Source organism: Zea mays, chromosome 8, assembly GCF_902167145.1.
Source record: "Zea mays cultivar B73 chromosome 8, Zm-B73-REFERENCE-NAM-5.0, whole genome shotgun sequence".
NCBI lineage: Eukaryota > Viridiplantae > Streptophyta > Magnoliopsida > Poales > Poaceae > Zea > Zea mays.
Window position 1 is genome coordinate 156713878 of NC_050103.1, and position 17619 is coordinate 156731496.

General features: G+C 46.2%; 3 protein-coding genes and 1 pseudogene across 5 annotated transcripts; 1 reads left to right on the forward strand and 3 right to left on the reverse strand.

Moving 5' to 3' along the window:
* Positions 1-2389: 2389 nt before the first annotated feature.
* LOC103636205 (transcription repressor MYB5) lies at positions 2390-3622 on the forward strand. Its single transcript, XM_008658558.4, has 2 exons — positions 2390-2863; positions 2958-3622. The coding sequence occupies exons 1-2, from the start codon at positions 2580-2582 to the stop codon at positions 3484-3486; spliced, it is 813 nt and encodes a 270-aa protein (XP_008656780.1). The 5' UTR covers positions 2390-2579; the 3' UTR covers positions 3487-3622.
* A 414-nt stretch (positions 3623-4036) lies between these two features.
* Positions 4037-6326, reverse strand: LOC109941929 (rRNA-processing protein pseudogene; annotated as a pseudogene). The gene is made up of 5 exons (NR_161296.1): positions 5959-6326; positions 5684-5761; positions 5425-5582; positions 4670-4767; positions 4037-4582 (listed from the first exon to the last, which is right to left on the reverse strand). The product of NR_161296.1 is annotated as an rRNA-processing protein pseudogene (transcript).
* A 252-nt stretch (positions 6327-6578) lies between these two features.
* LOC103636204 (uncharacterized) lies at positions 6579-8366 on the reverse strand. Its single transcript, NM_001301614.2, has 3 exons — positions 8179-8366; positions 7756-7904; positions 6579-6974 (listed from the first exon to the last, which is right to left on the reverse strand). Exons 2-3 carry the CDS (start codon positions 7898-7900, stop codon positions 6715-6717), a joined length of 405 nt encoding a protein of 134 aa, NP_001288543.1. The 5' UTR covers positions 7901-7904; positions 8179-8366; the 3' UTR covers positions 6579-6714.
* A 3215-nt stretch (positions 8367-11581) lies between these two features.
* On the reverse strand, positions 11582-17301 carry LOC107546755 (uncharacterized). Of its 2 annotated transcripts, XM_020542314.1 has the most exons (6): positions 16967-17301; positions 13221-13338; positions 13052-13132; positions 12844-12934; positions 11766-12719; positions 11582-11609 (listed from the first exon to the last, which is right to left on the reverse strand). In XM_020542314.1, exons 2-5 carry the CDS (start codon positions 13265-13267, stop codon positions 12615-12617), a joined length of 324 nt encoding a protein of 107 aa, XP_020397903.1. In that variant the 5' UTR covers positions 13268-13338; positions 16967-17301; the 3' UTR covers positions 11582-11609; positions 11766-12614. The 2 variants fall into 2 exon arrangements, with proteins under 2 accessions (XP_020397903.1, NP_001309389.1); NM_001322460.1 differs by lacking the exon at positions 11582-11609 and having other exon boundaries at positions 12578-12719; positions 16967-17071.
* Between the last annotated feature and the right edge of the window lie 318 nt (positions 17302-17619).

Consider the following 17619-nt stretch of genomic DNA (forward strand, 5'->3'; position numbering starts at 1 on the left):
AGCTTCCACATCTGATGTGTGGAATGACTTTGACAAAATATATAAGGTTGTTGATGGTGTGAGGGTCAGGTGTCAGGCTAAGTGCAAAGTTTGCAAGTGCGTTTTGTTTGCTAAATATTCTGGTGGCACTGGTCATCTTAATCGGTATAGAAATGCATGCAAACTGAAGCATGGCAGAAATGCCTTTGCCCAGTCCCTGCTCTAGTTTAATCCTGATGGTAGTGCTAGATTGTGGGAGTACAATGCTGATGTTGCTAGGTCTGAGATGTGTCGTTTGATATGTAGGCTTGATCTACCTATTTGCTTGGTTGAATCATCTGCTTTTGAAGAGTACATTAAAAAGGCTCATAATCCTAGATATGGAGGTAAGGTGGAACTCCACTTACCTTATGCTTAAGCATCTACTGCCTTACAGGAACACATTTGATGTGTTCATTCAAACTCACTGCCCTAGAGCTGTAGGTGAACCTTTGCTTTTGTCTGATGATCACTGGTATGTTGCTGAAAAATTCTGGTATTCCTTGAACTATTTTATGAATCAACTTGTGTTCTATCTGGTGTCTACTATCCAACATCTTCATTAATGATGCATCATATACTTCAGATTGCTAAACATCTAAATTCATATGAACATGATAGATTGCTTGGAACTGTTGTTTTTCCTATGAAAACTAAGTTCCTTAAGTGCTGGAGGGATATTCCACTTCTCTATTCATTTGCATTCATTCTTGATCCTATAGCTAAATTGAGGGGCTTTAATAGAGTTCTATCTATTATAGCTGGTGTCACACACTATGATTACTCTGGTTATTTAACTTGTGTAAGAGCACAATTAACTGAGGTGTTCAACAAGTATGAAGCTAAGTTTGGTGCAGTGACCTCAATTAGACCCTCACAAACAACAAGGACTGGTCAGAAAAGTGCTTTGCTGCAAGCAGCAAGCAATTGTGCATCTCTTGGGGTTGGTTCTGAGTTATCAGCATATTTGGATAGTGATATTGTCCAGAAGTATGATGATGACTTTAATCTGTTGACGTGGTGGCATGGTCACAAGCTGACCTACCCATCTCTTTCTATGTTAGCTAAGGATGTACTAAATGTGCATGTCTCTACAATTTCATCAGAAGGTGCTTTCAGTCTCGCTGGCAGGATTATCGAGGAGGGTCGACTGACCTCGGAGATGGTCGAGATGTTGACCTGCATCAAGGACTGGGAGGAAGGGAATGCAAGGACCCAACACACTGTTGAGAACCAAGAACTTGAAGACTCATTCTTTGATCTATATCTTGATGATGAACAAGTTCCAGTTGACACTTCAGAATCCTCTCATGCATCTCAATCTCAGACACCTACTGATCCACAACCACATGTCGAAGACTGATCTTATTTAGCTAGTTTGATCTTATTTCAGTCGATGTGCATGTAACTAAACTATACAACTCTAAACAATGTCTGTGATATGTAAGAACAATAAATAAGCTGTGGGTTGTACTCTTTTTTCCTATCTAGGGTTTTCTCATAAGGGTGAGTTTTTACCTAGATAGGTTTTTAATGAGGCAATCATTGCACTAAACAGCTCAATATTAGCAATTTTAGTATGTTTTAACTGTTTGTGAATGTTTGAAATTTTGTGGTGTAGTGTTCGGGCTGACCCTGACACTACGGGATGTCCGGGCCTACCGTGCCGTACCGGCACAGCTAAGAAGGCTCAGTGTTGTGCTTGTGCCTGGGCTTAGGCATTAGTGCTGTGGCGGCACGACACGACTATTAAATGGGCCAAACGGGTCGTGCCCTAATCGTGTCGTGCCTAACCGTGCGGCCGGGCCGGGCCGTCCGTTTGGCCATCTATAGATTAGCGAGTCGAGTACTAGTGTCGTTGAGACTAGAGATGGCCAAACGCTAGGCACGGTTAGGAAACCGGGCCGGACCTTCTAAGCCCGCAGGCTCAATTCCTTGTCCGAGCCTGGCCCGCAGCGGGCCTAAACGGGCCGGGCCGGGCCGTTTAGCACGAAAAAAACGGGCCGAAAGCGGGCTAAGCGGGCCGAAAAACATGTTTTAGTGCAAAAAAAGCGGGCTCAACGTGTTTAGAGGTAATCGGGCCGTGCCGGGCTAGCCAACCGTGCCTAATTTCTTGTCCGAGCCTGGCCCGCTTATTCGTGTCGGGCCAACCCGGGCCCGCATAGAACTGGACCGTACCGAGCTCGGACCGGACCTAAACAACGGGCTTCGTACTAACCTCGCGGGCCTCGTGCTTATTGGCCATCTATAGTTGAGACACGATGCGATGGTTGGATCCACCGCGATCTGATCGCCGCCACGGAATCCCTGCGTTTCCCGAAACGCAGCAGACCGCCGCGCCCAAGCAAACGAACCACCCCCGACGACCCTTGTCTCTCTGGGATGGTGATTGGTGTCCCGGGTCGCGGTGCACGCTTGCTGGCTGGCTACGTGGGGGCTCCGCGGCTGAGCAGCCACGAGCCAGCCTCTGTCGGGCTCTCGGCTAGTACGTTGTACGTAGTAGAACTAGGACTCTAGGAGTCTAGGAGTAACCAGCCACACGAGCAAGCAAGAGGAGGGATATGATGATGCGGAAGCCGGCGGTGCAGCAGCGTGGCGCGGGGGCGATAAGGACGCTCAAGCGGGGTGCGTGGACGCCGGAGGAGGACGAGCTGCTGGCGCGGGCCGTGGCGAAGGACGGGGAGGGGCGGTGGCGCACGCTGCCGCGGCGGGCGGGGCTGCTTCGCTGCGGCAAGAGCTGCAGGCTCCGCTGGATGAACTACCTCAGGCCGGACATCAAGCGCGGGCCTATCGCCGCCGACGAGGAGGACCTCATCCTCCGCCTCCACCGCCTGCTCGGAAACCGGTGCGTGTACGCTGTCCGTGCGCTGCCGTAGCTCTCCGCTTCTCCCCTGCAGCGCAGTGCAACATGCTTGCTACACGTGCCTGCGTGGGTGCAGGTGGTCGCTGATCGCTGGGCGTCTGCCTGGCCGCACGGACAACGAGGTCAAGAACTACTGGAACTCGCACCTCAGCAAGAAGCTCGTCGCGCGGGGCATCGACCCGCGCACGCACACGCCTCTGCCCGCAGCAGCTGCGAGCCTGCACTCGCACTCCCACCGCGCCGACGACGACTCACCAGCAGGAGCCGCCGGTTCGTCTGCCGACAAGACGCCGCCGCCACTGGTGGAAGTCGAGCCATCGGTTGCGCCGCCGCCAGCGCAGCCGAACTCATCTTTCGGCGACGGAAGCAGCGGCGACTTCGCGGGGGGCATGATGGGTCTAGGCTCCGAGGGCTTCGATGGAGTCGGTGATCCGTTCTGTGCACCAGCTCCTGGCGGCTTCCACTTGGGCTGCCCCGTCGTGGACGACGCCACCTTCTCCTCGTTCCTCGACTCGCTGATGAACGAGGAGCGCATGCGCATCGCCGATTACATTGGAGATCACAGGGATGCTGATGGTGGGAACGACCAGGGTGGAGCTTATTAGCTTATTCACGAGTCACGACCCCTAATTTAGGCTTTGTCTGGTTATTCCCATTATATATAGATTGAATAGGATTGGAAAAATTAAGAACAAATTTGATATGCTTGAAATTCAAACTCACCCAATCCCACTTAATTCATATGGATTGAGAGCTAACCGAACAAGCACTTATTCGTGAATGTGCTTCTGCTGTCGCATCGTTAGGGTAAGCAGGATTCGTGAAAACAACAACGTAAATAGAAGCGCTGAATCTCTCTCTTTGCGTGGTTAGTCTCTCACTGTCTGTGTGTGATGGTTTGAGCAAGGCATCAAGCATGGGGGAAGCATGAGCAATGGGAACATTCATGCACTGGCTGAAATACAACTACTGCACTGATATCGGATAAGGTCTGGTTTAATGTCTGCACTTACTGCTCATGCGTGCGCGTCATGCCAACTGCCAAGTCTGTTCGGGCACTGACCGGGCCACAAGCCTGCAGGTGTACCTGTCTATATATATATACTAGAACCTCAATGTATCACACACACACACACAAGAGAAAGAGAAACTTCCCACACATATGGTTCATTTGAAGTCCAATCAAGATAGTACAATGGCTGTGGACTTGTGACTCCAACCAAACTGAAGATGCAAAACAGTAAACTTCTAATAGAACCAAATACTACCCCCAAAACCAGAACAGAAAATATCAAGCTGCAGGTACAGGTTACTCGTATTCAAATGGCAAACAAGTGAACAGATTACATTTTATCGTGGCTGGTGAACTGCATTGCATTACAACTACCAAGTCCAAGCACTTCATAATGTGCAATATATAGTCTGGGTTCTATCATGTGTAGCTAATCAGGGAGTGGAATAACAAATAATAAGTCTCGTTAAGCAATGATGACATACCACTGAGGTGGGCTTCTCTTCTCTGAAATCTGTAGAAGTTCATATCAACTTCCTTGGGTTTCATTTTAGCCATTTTATGTTGCATTGCAGCAAGAGATACAGAGCCAACAGCTATTCCAGTTTCAGCATCTGTGGTCTTTTTCCTCCCCTTGTGATGAACAACTGCCCATCCATCTTCTGCTGCACGGGCCTCTCTCTCTTCTCCTGAAATAACCAAGTAGGTATTAGGAACAAACAACTTGTCTGTTTGGTTTCATCAGAGGATATATATGTCACAGAAGAAACACTCACCTTCTCTTGTTGTTCCTCATGAGCAACAATAAATTCATCTATTGCTTCTTGCAAGGCTTTCAAGCCAGGTCTCTTGTGTTTGCACTCCAAGATCCATTCTGTCAAGAGTCAAGACATCACGTATAAGCTATGAAGACTTTGATGCATGAAGCTGCTAATTTTAACAGAAAAGGAGAATAAAAATGTGAAATTAATTGGATCACAACATCAAGCACTATGAATTCTGCAACACATATTGCCAACTAATAATTTATTGCATCGCAGGACTCAGTAAGCTAGTAGTTAGACTAAATGATATTTGGCTTTGTATGTCAGTTTTCTTTTGAAGTTGGCACTAAAATGAATTCCATGTGTATTGGTCCTAGGAGGAATTTATATTATTATATAATACACATATATAATCTTTTACTCCCTGCATTGTTCAAAGGAAGTGCTGCTTTGGGAGTTGACTATAAGTAGAGTTGTTTTTAAAGCTACCTCCACCAAATACAAATTTATCGATACTATAAATATATCATTAAAGAAACAGTCATCGAACAGTCAAAGTTGCTTGTGGAGACTGTTGATGCCCAATGACTTGAGTGAATATTTAGGCTAGTTCCAAAAAGACAACACTAAGGGTTCTTTGGATATAGTACATTCAGTATTTAATTGTGAACACTACTTTCCATCCATCAAATAACTTCACAAAGAAATGTCAGCGCAGACTAGCAAAATAGTATCCCAGATATCAGAACTCAAAAGTAGAACATTACTTTTCAGTCCTCTAGAGCAGTCTTCATCAACTAATGGAATCTCATATTCTCATCAGCGTTTGCAGTACTAACATCAACATGTCTCTCCAAGTTGTTATTATCTTTACGCGATGCATGCTTGTCCTTCTTCTTGGCCTTCCCAGATTTTTTAACTTCCACTGCAATCAACGAACAGACATGCCTTACAAAGCATGACTATGCAAAACATTGAACTGACACTTCAGAACAACTTTGACAGAGACAACATTGCTAGCCTTACTTTTCTTTCCCCTCTTTAATTTCTGAGGCTCTTCATTATCCACATCTTCACTCAGTGCTGCAAGTTGGTTGACATCAGCTGCATAAATATTAGCTGTAAGGTAAATTATAAATGGAAGAACTACTATATAATGAGAACACTAGGACATAATATAGATATCAAATGGTTTTTGCACGAACTCACTATTTAAACCATTTAAAAACGTGAGAAAAGATCAAAGCCATCAACTTGTCAAGACAAATGCTCAGCACCATTGCATCAATAAGAAATCTTACCACTAGTTTCTTCAATTTGATTTTCATGCAGAATTTCTTCTGCATCAGTAATCCCAGCAGAGACCTTCCCTCCCTTTACCTTCCTTTTCTTTTTCTTCAGCTTAGATGCTCCAGCATCTTCAGTAACAACTGAACTTTCATATACGACTGCAGGACCACTACTTTCCATTTTCTTCTTTTTGCTCTTCTTCTTTAGCTTCAGTGGAGCATCATATTTACTGTCTGACAGAAATTCCACCACAGCATCTGCCGTATCATGATTACTCTTAACATTGGCATGCTTATTTTTCTTCTTCTGCATCACCAATGGAATTTTCTTTATAAAAGGAAGGGGTATGGGATGGGTAGTCTTTATTTTTCTATCCCTATCTTCATTTCAATTATCCAAACATGGGATCACATATTCACATTTCTCTGTCCCAACCCCTATTTCCCATTTCCCAAATTTAAGGTCATGTTGATCTGACTTGTGTGGAAAATTTTGTGCATAATTTATTGGTAGGCTCTGCCGCTATATTGAAAGAAAATTAGTTCCCTGGAAATATCAAATTTTGATCACATTTTGAATAAAACGATTGCAACTAAAAGGGGCAACAAACAACTTAAACACAGGATCAGAATAGTTGGAACATGCTTTTGAAATTAAATATCAACTTCTGGTGGCAACAAATCGTTTTAAACGATACGTAACATGCTAACATAAATGGATAGACCCAGCACACAATTGTTGTGCGTAACACAGCCAGTTTGGCTATGTTAGCCAGGGCCAACTTTGGGGATGTCGTAGTGCTCGCTTAGGTTTGCGAGATACTGATTGAAGTCTTGGATGCGGTCTCTATGCGACTTGTTGGCGACTTTGGCCATCTTCTGCATGTCGATCTTCTGCTTCTGTTCCATGTAGCGTCGCTCTGCTGGTGTGAGATGGCCATAGTCAGGATGTGGGTTCCCTTCATCTCCAGTCTTGTCAGATTCAATCCGCTCATTGTTGGGATCAATTGGTAATTCAGATCTCCCCCCTGAAGAAGACAACCATAGAACTGGATATGAGGCCAGTGTAGCCAGCCGAAAATGCTTAGATTCATGGCGTCCAGTTACACAAAAAACAAAAGGTGAGACAATGTATAGAATTAAACAAGTTATTGGAAAATTGAGTCGAACTCCACAGAGTATTTTAGTAAAGACTGATCCACCAATAACATAAGAAAACTGTCATATCCTATCATGTCATAATACTAAACTTATCTAGGTTTCCAAACAAATACATTGTCATCGCAGGTGCAACCAACAACTGAGTGACCGAGAAGGTAATATGACTGGGGTTCTTTATTTGTTCTGCCAACAGTTCGCATAGCCACTAATAACACTTATCAGCACAAACTAAATGACAAATCCCACTAGTGATGCATCCAAGATTTTTTATCAAGCCATGAATCTATGCAGATGCTGTATAAACTACAAACCATTGTATCCAAATATAGATAAGATGAGAACAAGCATATACAGAGAAACTAATGCAGCAAAAAAAATGTTAGAAGCATCAGTAACCTACCACCTATTGTTGATGGCATGGACATATAACAAATAGAGGGAACCCAAAAAGATGTAATTATCAACAGTTATGTAACAAAAAAACCAAATCGATTATTCAGTGCATGGAGACCCAGAAACTGTCAGAAGGTATCATGCACACAACCAAGCAGTTGATGGGTACCACCTCTAACAAACATATCCAATTGTGCAGAAGTTGGACAGCAGATGCTTAAGTTTAAGATTGGCCAGTGTAATAATGAGAAAAACCTTTGTGGAGCTCATCGTGCGCAATCTGAGACGACTCCTCACGCTGGTACTTCTTCTTCTTTTTCTTCACCCCACCATCCTTTACGTCCAGCGCTTTACCCTTCAGCTTCAGTCTCCCCCCAACTACGTTTTGGTATTCCAACATCTTGCTACAACAAAGAAATTCAGTAAAGTTAGCTAGGGTTCTAAAAAAAGCAGCAATAAGCGCTAAGCGGTCAGGTGACGCCTCGATTGGGGCATAAGCGCTAACAAAGCAGCACGGCCGCCTTGGTGGAGCAGCGGCTGCTGGCTCCCGCGGCGCGCAGTGCAGCCGCCCAGGCCGGGCGCCGTCGACGGTTCACAGGAATAGATTAGATTAGATCAGATCCGAACACATATAGCTTAGGTTTCGGTCCTCGGTTTCGAATAGCGGGATGGGCGTACCAGGTGGACGCTTGTCACCGGAACACCAGACGCAGGGCACAGAGCGGTGGCGGCGGATCAGCGGCCGCCCAGTTACGCAGAGGAGGGACCTGGAGGCACGCGAGAGGGCGGAACCGCGGAATGGGGAGAATGTGGTAGAGAGGAGACAATTGCCATTATAAAAGAAGAGAGGAGGGGATTCGACGAAATGGAGGCGTTGGCGTTGGCTTCTCTGTTTTGGAGACGCAGACGATAGATAAACTCCAAAATAGATACGAGACACTCACTTAGGATGTATCAGTGTCCTTTCACCGTTTACCGTCTGGCGTCGTCTTCTTCTCTCCGTCTGGCGTCGTCTTCTTCAGCTGCTTGCCGCCGCAGGCGACGCGGCGCCCCATTATCTCCTTCACGCCGCCGTCCCCGATGCCCGTGTCGCAGAGGTAGGTCCCCGTTATCTCCTTCACACCGCCGTCCTCGATGCCCATGCCACGCCAGAGCCCGCGATCTCCAAGGACTTCATTGACTTCGAGTTCAGCCTCGGCAGCTCCGCCACCATGCTCCCCGCCGACGAGCTATTCGCCGACGGCAAGCTGCTATCGCTGAGAAAGGCGGCGACTCTGCCGGATCCGGAGGCCGCCGCGCCACCCCGGCGCAGCCAGAGGAGGCAATGCCGGCGACCAGCACGGAGCCGATCAAGCCTCTCCGCGCCGCGGCGGCTGACGGCACAGACCCTTACGCGTTCTCGCCCAAGGCACCCAGCTGCTCCAGCCGCTGGCGCGAGCTACTCGGGCTCAGGAGAGCGTCAGCCGCGCAGAGCCCGAGCACCAAGGCCTCGGCGTCGGCGTCGCCCGCGGCGGCCAAGACCCCGGCATCAGCGGCGAGGGCGACGAACTCCGCGGCGGCAAGGTCGCTCAAGCTCTTACTCCAGCTCACCCTGCAGCTTCCACGCGGCGTCCAAGTCGCGGTCCCGGACAAAATTACTTTTGGGGGAGAGCTTGTACATTCCAGTTTCCAGCAGAAGACTACACATAACCTGACTAGTGTAGTGCTGACCGGTAACACAACTAACAGATCTGGCCAATGCTCATACAGATTCATGCCACAGAACCAGCACGAGAAGATGTGAGCTCGACATTGGTCTAAGCTTCATGGCCTTGCTTGAAGTGTTCCTTCAGGATGTGATGTTAATTCTTAGTCAAGATAGCAGCATAGAAGCCAAGATGTCAGGATGTGATTAGCTCAATTCTGTGCGATCCGGCCGGGAAGCTCGGGGAGCATCGTCTGGATCCTCGCGAGCTCGGCCACCACCTCCCGGGCGTCGGGCCGATCGTCCTTGTCTGGCGCCACGCACCGGAACGCCAGCTCCGCCACTGCCTCGACGTTGGCCATCACGGCGGGGCCCTCGCCCAGCACCGGCGCGTCGACGTCCCGCCGCTCCCTGCCCACGTCCATGGGCCTCAGCCCCGTGACGAGCTCCAGCACCACGACGCCGACGGCGGCTAGGTTTCTGGATTGGGGATGCAGGCCGCGTGAACAAGAAACGGCGGCGCCAGGCTTTTGACGGCGTGAGCACAGAGTGAATTTAATGTTGACACCAGAGCTAAATCTCTATCTGTTGTCCATATCAGGAAGAGTCTGTCGGCTGCGTCTCTAAAACGAAGAAGCCAACGCCAACGCCTCTATTTCGTCGAAACCGCTTCTCTCTTCTTCCATAATGGCAATTATCTCGGTAGAGAGACTTCCGAGCGGAACGGAAGATAGGAACGCATGAAATTTCCACGAGAAATATGTATTCCCGTTTAGGGCCTGTTCGGTTATATCGGAATGAGACAGGATTCATTCCAGCTCATCAAAATATATATAAATTAGAGAAGTAATCCGGCTAGGAATTAATCCGGGGCTCCAATCCGGAACAACCGAACAGGGCCTTAAGGGAGTCAGGATTGGGACGGAGGCCGGGTTCCACGGGTTTCTGCGCGTGGGTGTCGCCGCGTGGCGTGGACTGCGGAGTTGTTGCGATACCTGCAGCCCATGCCCGGCGTCATCTCTCTCCCGTCCCGTGTGCGTCCGCGCACACGCAGAGCTCTCTCCATTAAAAAACTAGAAAAGACAGCGCCCTATCGAGCGCTATATAAATTTCAGATATAGAAAGTTACGAACTTAGCAATGGCAAGCTGATTGCACAATCGTGAGGAACCGGACACCTTACGAAATATATTATGTCATGTTTATCAAAAGATGCTGGTTACACAAGTAATTAAACAACACAGTTCACGACCAGAAGGTCTTAGCAGCAGATGGTCTCTATATACACGCCAGTGGGCTCGGCGGCTACTGCCTGCGGGAACGACCAATGGATATTGACATACAGGAAGGTCCACAACCATGATCAGAAGCGGAGAAGCCTAGGTGCTCGCGAGCACCTCTTAGAATGAAGCATCATGATCTAGCGATGACCTGTAAACACTGATCAGTGTGAGAACATTAAAGCATGTATTGAGCTAAATTTGAGAAGCTGCAGTACTCTTGAGGAGTTTCTTTCTAAAGGGCGAGCTAAAATTATCTATCCTGAACATGACTTCCTTAGGTAAAGGTGTATGCTGGATTTATTGGTACCAATCACATAGAAAACATGAAGGATCACTTCACAAATTTACTCACTTCGGAGAGAAAGAACACCATAAATTAGGAATAAGTGTATAAAATAAAATAAAAATCAGATGTCAGTCCTCCTTCAGGCTGAGTGGTAGGAATATAATTAGGTTACTGTAACAGCAAATTGTACCAAAATCCAAAGGTTACGATCCTGTAACCACTAACCAATCTTGAAACAACAAAACAAACCGGCACTAAATATAATACAGTTTCAGTTTGAAATTAACAACTTCAAATGTATGATGACCTCTCTAAATTCACACTGAATCAGCTCTAGAATTGCAAATTAAGCAAGTCCTTTGTAGAGTCCAACTTGTTTATACGTCGCCTATAGTTGGTCGGGTCTCTTCTAAAAGTAATGTCAAGATGCTACCACAAGAATGGCAGGCTAAACATATACCACAATGTAAGTGTGCAGAAGCTGACAATCAATCCAAATGATATAAGGTTAGTGGTATCTAGAGGCTGAGCGTCATTAAAGTATTAGGGATATATGGTTCCAGGCATCATCAATAACTGGAGCACTGGACTATACCATAGTATCCAAGATGTGCAAAAATGAGAAGTAGCAGAAATGAAAAGGTGTCATGCTTGTTATATAGGGACTTGCTCTTGCCTTGCCAAAAACAAAGGCCCAATGATAAAGAGAAATTAACACTTGTCCTATACAAAACAAAAACATGCTCATTTCTTTGATTAAGGAAACTAAGATCTAGACTTTGGAACAACCACCGTATGTTTAGTTCTTGATGTTGAAGATTTCTTTTTGTTCGCTTGGGCTGTTGCAGCGCCAACATCTGCACTTTGGAACAATGCAAGGAAAAAAAAATTAGTTTGATACACAGAATCAGGAAACAAAAACCAGTCAACCGAACACTAAGTAGATATGAATTAGGAACTAATAAAGGTACTTACGATCTACTTTGGTACATTACTCTATATTTTCACATTACCTGCATCAACGTTGTTTGCATCTTCAATCCTGGTCTTGAAAATGTTGCTGCCTTGAGATGCAGAGCTAGGAACTGAGACTGACACAGGAGCAGGAGGGGTAAACCTAGACTGACACAGGGACGACGTGGTGGGTAGTAGAGCCGAATCGACGAGCAGGGGCAGGGAAGCGGCGGATCTGGAGGGAGGCGGCATCAGAGGGAAGCACGGTGGAGCCACTGGCCTCGACGAAGGTGACTATGGGCCGGTGGTGGCGAGCCTTCAGCGACAGCGCCTGGTCCGCCACACCTTCCCGTACCCAGACCCGACGCAGCGTGCCCTGCCGTCGTCCGTCCCCCTTCGTATAATGGAGAGCGCCCTATCGGGCGCTATAGCGCTCATATGTTAACCTTCATCTAGCACAAGTATAGAAATAACTCCAGATAAAAGTAAACGATAGAGTCATATAGTAAAGGCTATCAGCGAATAAACAAATTTCGTCGATGTGGCACCAGACTTAGCTAAATGAAGAAAGTTGTAACCCAAAGTTAGTCATGGAATAGGATACACTTCTGGGTCATCAAAAGATATTGTGTACACAGATGCTTAGATAACACAATTTGCAGCCTTGTAAGCTAGAATGAATGCTGGAACTATAAGAGGAGGGACAAATGTTTTCAGACTTGACGCACTGCTGAAACTGTCAGATATGTGTGGAGCTGATAGGAAGACAACCCTCGTGCACTTTGTTGTCCAAGAGATGGAGAGATCACAAGGACCAAAGGCTTCAGATAAGCTCAGTGGAATAGAAAGGGAAGGTATTCAGAAATGGGAACATAATTTGTTTCAGAGTTAAGTAATGCTTGGCAATGTCAAGAAGGTAGCAAGTATAGATTTACATACCTTGAAAAGTTCAATCTCAAACCTATCATATGGACTGGCTCAATTGATAAGGTTTTTTTTGGGAAGGACCTTACCTGCCATGACATGAATCAGAATTTCCTGCAACGCATGAGATCATTCCAAACTCATGTAGAGAATACCAAATTTGTGGTAGTCACTGGCCAAGGATGGGATGCAAAGTAGAAGGAACGAATTTACCTGAAAGTGCTTGCGCATATCGATATACCAAGGAGACTTCCATGTTGATGGAGATTCGAGTCCTCTTTCGATACCTGGGGTATCATCCAATCTAGCAAAAGCAACCATTCAGAAGAAATATGGACAAAAAACCTACGGCGACTTAGCTTCAGATAAGCTGAAGTCTGAACTGATTAGCTAACAAAAGAAACAGATAATTCAAACATACCCAATCACAAGTGTGCATATATCTGTTGTTCCTATACTTGGTAATAATAGCCCAGTCATGTGCTTTGGAGTCCACAAAAACCTGTAATATATATAGTAAGAAAAGAAGTTCAGGAATTTGGGGAGCAGACATTAACTTTTTTGTCCATACCAATAAAAGCATTACTTACGAAATTCCTCCTGCTGCTGCTGGAGGTGCACCCCTGAACAACGACATCAGAGTCACTGATTTTAGTTAAAATCCGTAGGAAAAGGAAACGGTTCTGGGAAATGATTCCTCGCCTGGGCCTGACATCAGCTGAAACCAGGGTTCACAATTTCGTTTGCATTGATCAGAATTTCGTTCTGTGGACCAAAGTTTGACTTTTGTATTTTTATATTTTGAAACGAAATCTATTTAAAACCGGACCAAAATTCATTTTTTGGTGAGTAGCGAAAACAAAAAAACCGAAACTCAGTGATCCTTGTCCGAGAAAGTCAACCCTGGCTGAAACTCACTTATTAATCTATTCCTAATCTAATGTACTCCCATCTAGGTGCTATAGCATCAACAACCATCAGTTAGTTAGTTACACGTTTTCCCCTAAAACAAATACCAAAATCTACTTGTATATAGTCCACCTAGAATGTTGAATTCGTGATATTTTATTTACTTGGGCCAGGAATTGCATGAGTCTAAAGAGCAAAAATGTTACAGTTTCACAAGTCGTAGACCATATGACAGCTTATCATGATTTTGTATCGTTCGATACAAAAGAAGGGAAGGAGAACTATTCTATTTTATTTTAGATTTTTGGAAGTGGAGGGGAAGGCAAACTCTTTCATTCCTCTCTGTAATGAATAATACACTGATTATGAACTCATTATTCAGATTGTCAGCCTATTTTACATGTTTCACAAATAAAAGTGCAACTAAAGCACCGAAACAACGGGACTGTATGCTATAGCAAGAACAAAAAAAATACAGACATGCAAAAACTCCACTTCCTACCTTGATGTCGTAGTACATAGTTAGAAATTTCGTAAGTACTCCACATACTCAGACAATGAATAAGCATGCTTCATCTTTCAATAAAACATGATCCAACTTATAGCTGCAGCAGACTATTACATCACAAGTAACAAATGAGGCTAATTTTGCACTGGGTTTTAATAAACCCAATTTGCACCAAAACTTGTACTGTTTTTCAGCAAAGACAAGTACTTGTTCTTTCTTCTCTCTCTCGAAACATAGGTGTTTAAAAAACACTTTTTCTTTTCTTTTAAAGACCCTTATATATTAATACAAAAAGAATTATTAACAAAATGTTCTAATGAGAATGGAATCTTGGCATGTTATACTATGAGTGAATTAATACTATTACAAGAAAAATCACATAACTCTAGAGTCAACGCTTAGTGCTACACCTGCGAGTTGCCAAAGCACAATGTGTCTGAACTATGTGGAAACAGAGATTACACAAGCTACTACTGAATTATTGCTTCCATCCATAGACAAGCACGCAAGTTGCAATAGACAATTTAGCTCAGGCTGATGAAATAAAAAAGGCAACTATAAAACTTGGAAGTGAATAGGACCCATAGACAATTAGCTTCTTGTCTATCAATTACTTGTTGTTGTCACTAAAGAAAAACTATAGCTATCAATTGATTCCCTAGAGAAACACAAGTACACAGATCAGCAACACCAATATACATAATAGAAAAAGTTGTTATGAAGAAGAGACTATGCCATACCAATATACATAATAGAAAAAGTTGTTCTAAGCATAAAGGGCCATATGTCCACTCCAAACGTAGATAACAACAATTAAATATGATAGAAAAAACTTGTTCTAGCTCACAATCACGGCACCACATAGAGACCATCATCACAAAATGTAACTCACGAATTCACTCCACGCTGACAGTCGAATGGGAAGAAGAGGTGTGCGAAAAGGGATCAGCAGGAGGAGGCCTTACCATGTGGCGGTTGGCCTCAAACTTGTCCAGGAGATCTGACGCCTGTGCGGGAGAGACAACACAAGGCTAGTCCCATCCGTGAGCGGGAAGGGAGATCAAGATCAAAAGGGAGGCGGAGAGGGGAGGATTGGGGGAACTGATTTCCTGGTAGAAGAGGTGGTGGTGGAAGTTGAGCGTCGTGTGGTAAAGCAGGTGCACCCACTTCTTCTGTGTCGCTCGTCGAGCCAGGTACGCCGCCATCGATGCCATAGACCTCACCGCCACTGCTCCTTTCTCTCTCTCTCTCTCCTCTCTCTACAGCGGTCGAGCTGGAGAATGGGAATCGGATTCGGATGGGATCCCTCCTCCAAGTTGGTCTATGCGGCGGTGGCGTGGCAGATCTGCTCCAAGCCGTGAAAACCGGCGGAGCTGCGTGCTGCAGCGGCAGGAGGGGGGGCATATTCATCATCTCCAGATTCTCCGCATTCACATCGTCGTCACCCACCGCCGAAGGCCTCGGCGCGACTGAGAGTGGCGGCGGTGGGAGCGGTCCCGATCTGTCGACGGAGACCGGGACTGGGAGAGCTTCCGCTCGCGCTCGTGGCGGACGGTCGCAGACCTTCTCTTGTCGCGGCGGTGGTCGGACATTTTGCCGTCGAGAGAAGGGGAGGACAGTCGGTGTTTTTTGTTTTTGCGCGCAGTGGGAGGGGCGGACGCGTCGACGTCTCCGTCGAATCGAATAAGCATTGAGTCCGCGGCCACGCGTCGGCACGCCATGAGCGAAACTGCCGCGAGATGCGGAGGGCGCCTGAATCGCGTTGAGGTTTTAATACTTTAGACTAGGATAATGAGATGGTTACTTCAGAAGTACGAGCATGTTTGAAATATTTAATGTTGCATTCGATATTTGATATCCTATACGGCATAACTTCAAAAAGGGAACGTATCTGGTGCTCAAAGGGGTACGGTGCTAATGTGCACATTTTAAATCTGGTGCATCCATCTTGTATTCATCGACATCAGCAATTTTACGAAAAACCCCTCCCACCAGGGAAGAAAGGTGGAAGAGGTTCTTCACAAAATTGATGCTGCTGTTAGATACAAAATGGATGCACCAGATTTAAAATGTGCACATGAGCACCGTACCCCTTTGAGCACCAGATACGTTCCCCTTCAAAAAAGCCTCAAATCACCTCCTCACAGGAGAACAGAAGAAGACCTATGCATGCTTCTTGCTGCAGATGAACAGCCACAAGATCCCCAATGCGGGACGAGCGGTGGGAGCAGCTGGCGCGACGACGCGGACTCTGGCGGTGGTCCTCCTCAAGACTCAACCTAGTCTCCTAGTCCTAGATCAAGCGCAGACGGCGGATGCAAGAGATGGGCTTGCCTGCGGCCGTGACGGATGGGTATGGCTTGTTCACCGGCGTGGCAACCGCCGAGGCGCAGGTCTTGACGCTAGCGGAAGTCGAATGGAATGATTTTGCGCCCCCGGATGGCCGGATAAAGTTGTTGCGGTGGCGACGGAGCTGGTGACCAGCGGCCGGCGCGGGGGACCGGCCGGTGCGAACGCGGAGGCGAGAGGCCGGGATCACGGAGAGGGCCTCAATCCCGTGTGACTTTTAACTAAAAGAAATGCACGCGCAGCTCAAAGCTCATTCGGCAGTGCTACCAAATTGCCATGGACAGCCGCCGCTCGAATTGCGTGTTTTCGATAAATCCGTGCTGATACTGGATTGTATGAAACCGCACGCTTGCTGCCGACTGTAGACACTTAGCACTTGGTTTCAAATCTACAATCCTTCACGTTGACGAGAAAAGGGAAGCGTAGAACAGTACAGGGACGAGAACAGCCCGGCCAACATCTGGATGACTCGGAAGTCTGAAACGTCGAAGACTCGAAGTAAAAGCGAGAACAGAGTAACAACCTAAGTAGGAAGCAAGAAGCTAATGAGAGACAAGAAGAGACGGCAACCTGTAGCCTGACTCGCAGCTGGCCGGCCTCCTCCATGCGTGCTCAACTGCTGATCGATGCTGCCCTGCATTGCTTCCAGCCTCCACAGCCGAGACGAGGCTTCCACTCCCGGACTCCCGGTCCCAATGCAAGTCGCTGCAGGGGTGCACTGGATAGTGACTCTGATCGTGCACCGTGCGAGATGGACTGTCAGGTTGGACTGAAGTGCCTCAGATAGTCAGATTCATGGTACCTCAAAAGCAGAACCAAACACACTAACACATGGTGGGATATCTTGTTCTTGAGAAGTGCCTCAAATTCATCATTTGTGGCCTGAAGCCAAAGAGGGTGCTTCCTAGCAATAATATAAGTAAGCTCAGGAGGAGTCTTGATTACAGAATAAGTAGGCTCAAAAGCAGAACCATGGTTTTAAAATAATTTGCTTTCAAACACGTCGTAGATCGAATGGTTAGGGATTTCCTCTCCATATTTTTTTTTAAAAAATGATAGTTTATTTTTTTTAAAAAAGAATGACAGTGAAAACTATAGAAACTGGTGTTTTATATGAGTAGAGAAATAAAGAAAAACAAAGTCAATTACTCCTTTCGGTTTTTTTATTTATCGTGTTTTAGTTAAAAAGATAAATATTGAAGAAGGAAGGTGGCAGCCCAATT

Coding starts and splice junctions, on each gene's coding strand:
- LOC107546755 (XM_020542314.1), bottom strand. CDS start 13,267: ATGTCGTTGTTCAGGGGTGCACCTCCAGCAGCAGCAGGAGGAATTTC. Junction 13,133..13,220: donor GCAGCAGCAGGAGGAATTTC/GTAAGTAATGCT, acceptor TATATATTACAG/GTTTTTGTGGACTCCAAAGC. Junction 12,935..13,051: donor ATATGCACACTTGTGATTGG/GTATGTTTGAAT, acceptor TGCTTTTGCTAG/ATTGGATGATACCCCAGGTA.
- LOC103636204 (NM_001301614.2), bottom strand. CDS start 7,900: ATGTTGGAATACCAAAACGTAGTTGGGGGGAGACTGAAGCTGAAGGGT. Junction 6,975..7,755: donor GCACGATGAGCTCCACAAAG/GTTTTTCTCATT, acceptor TGTCTTCTTCAG/GGGGGAGATCTGAATTACCA.
- LOC103636205 (XM_008658558.4), top strand. CDS start 2,580: ATGATGATGCGGAAGCCGGCGGTGCAGCAGCGTGGCGCGGGGGCGATA. Junction 2,864..2,957: donor CACCGCCTGCTCGGAAACCG/GTGCGTGTACGC, acceptor GCGTGGGTGCAG/GTGGTCGCTGATCGCTGGGC.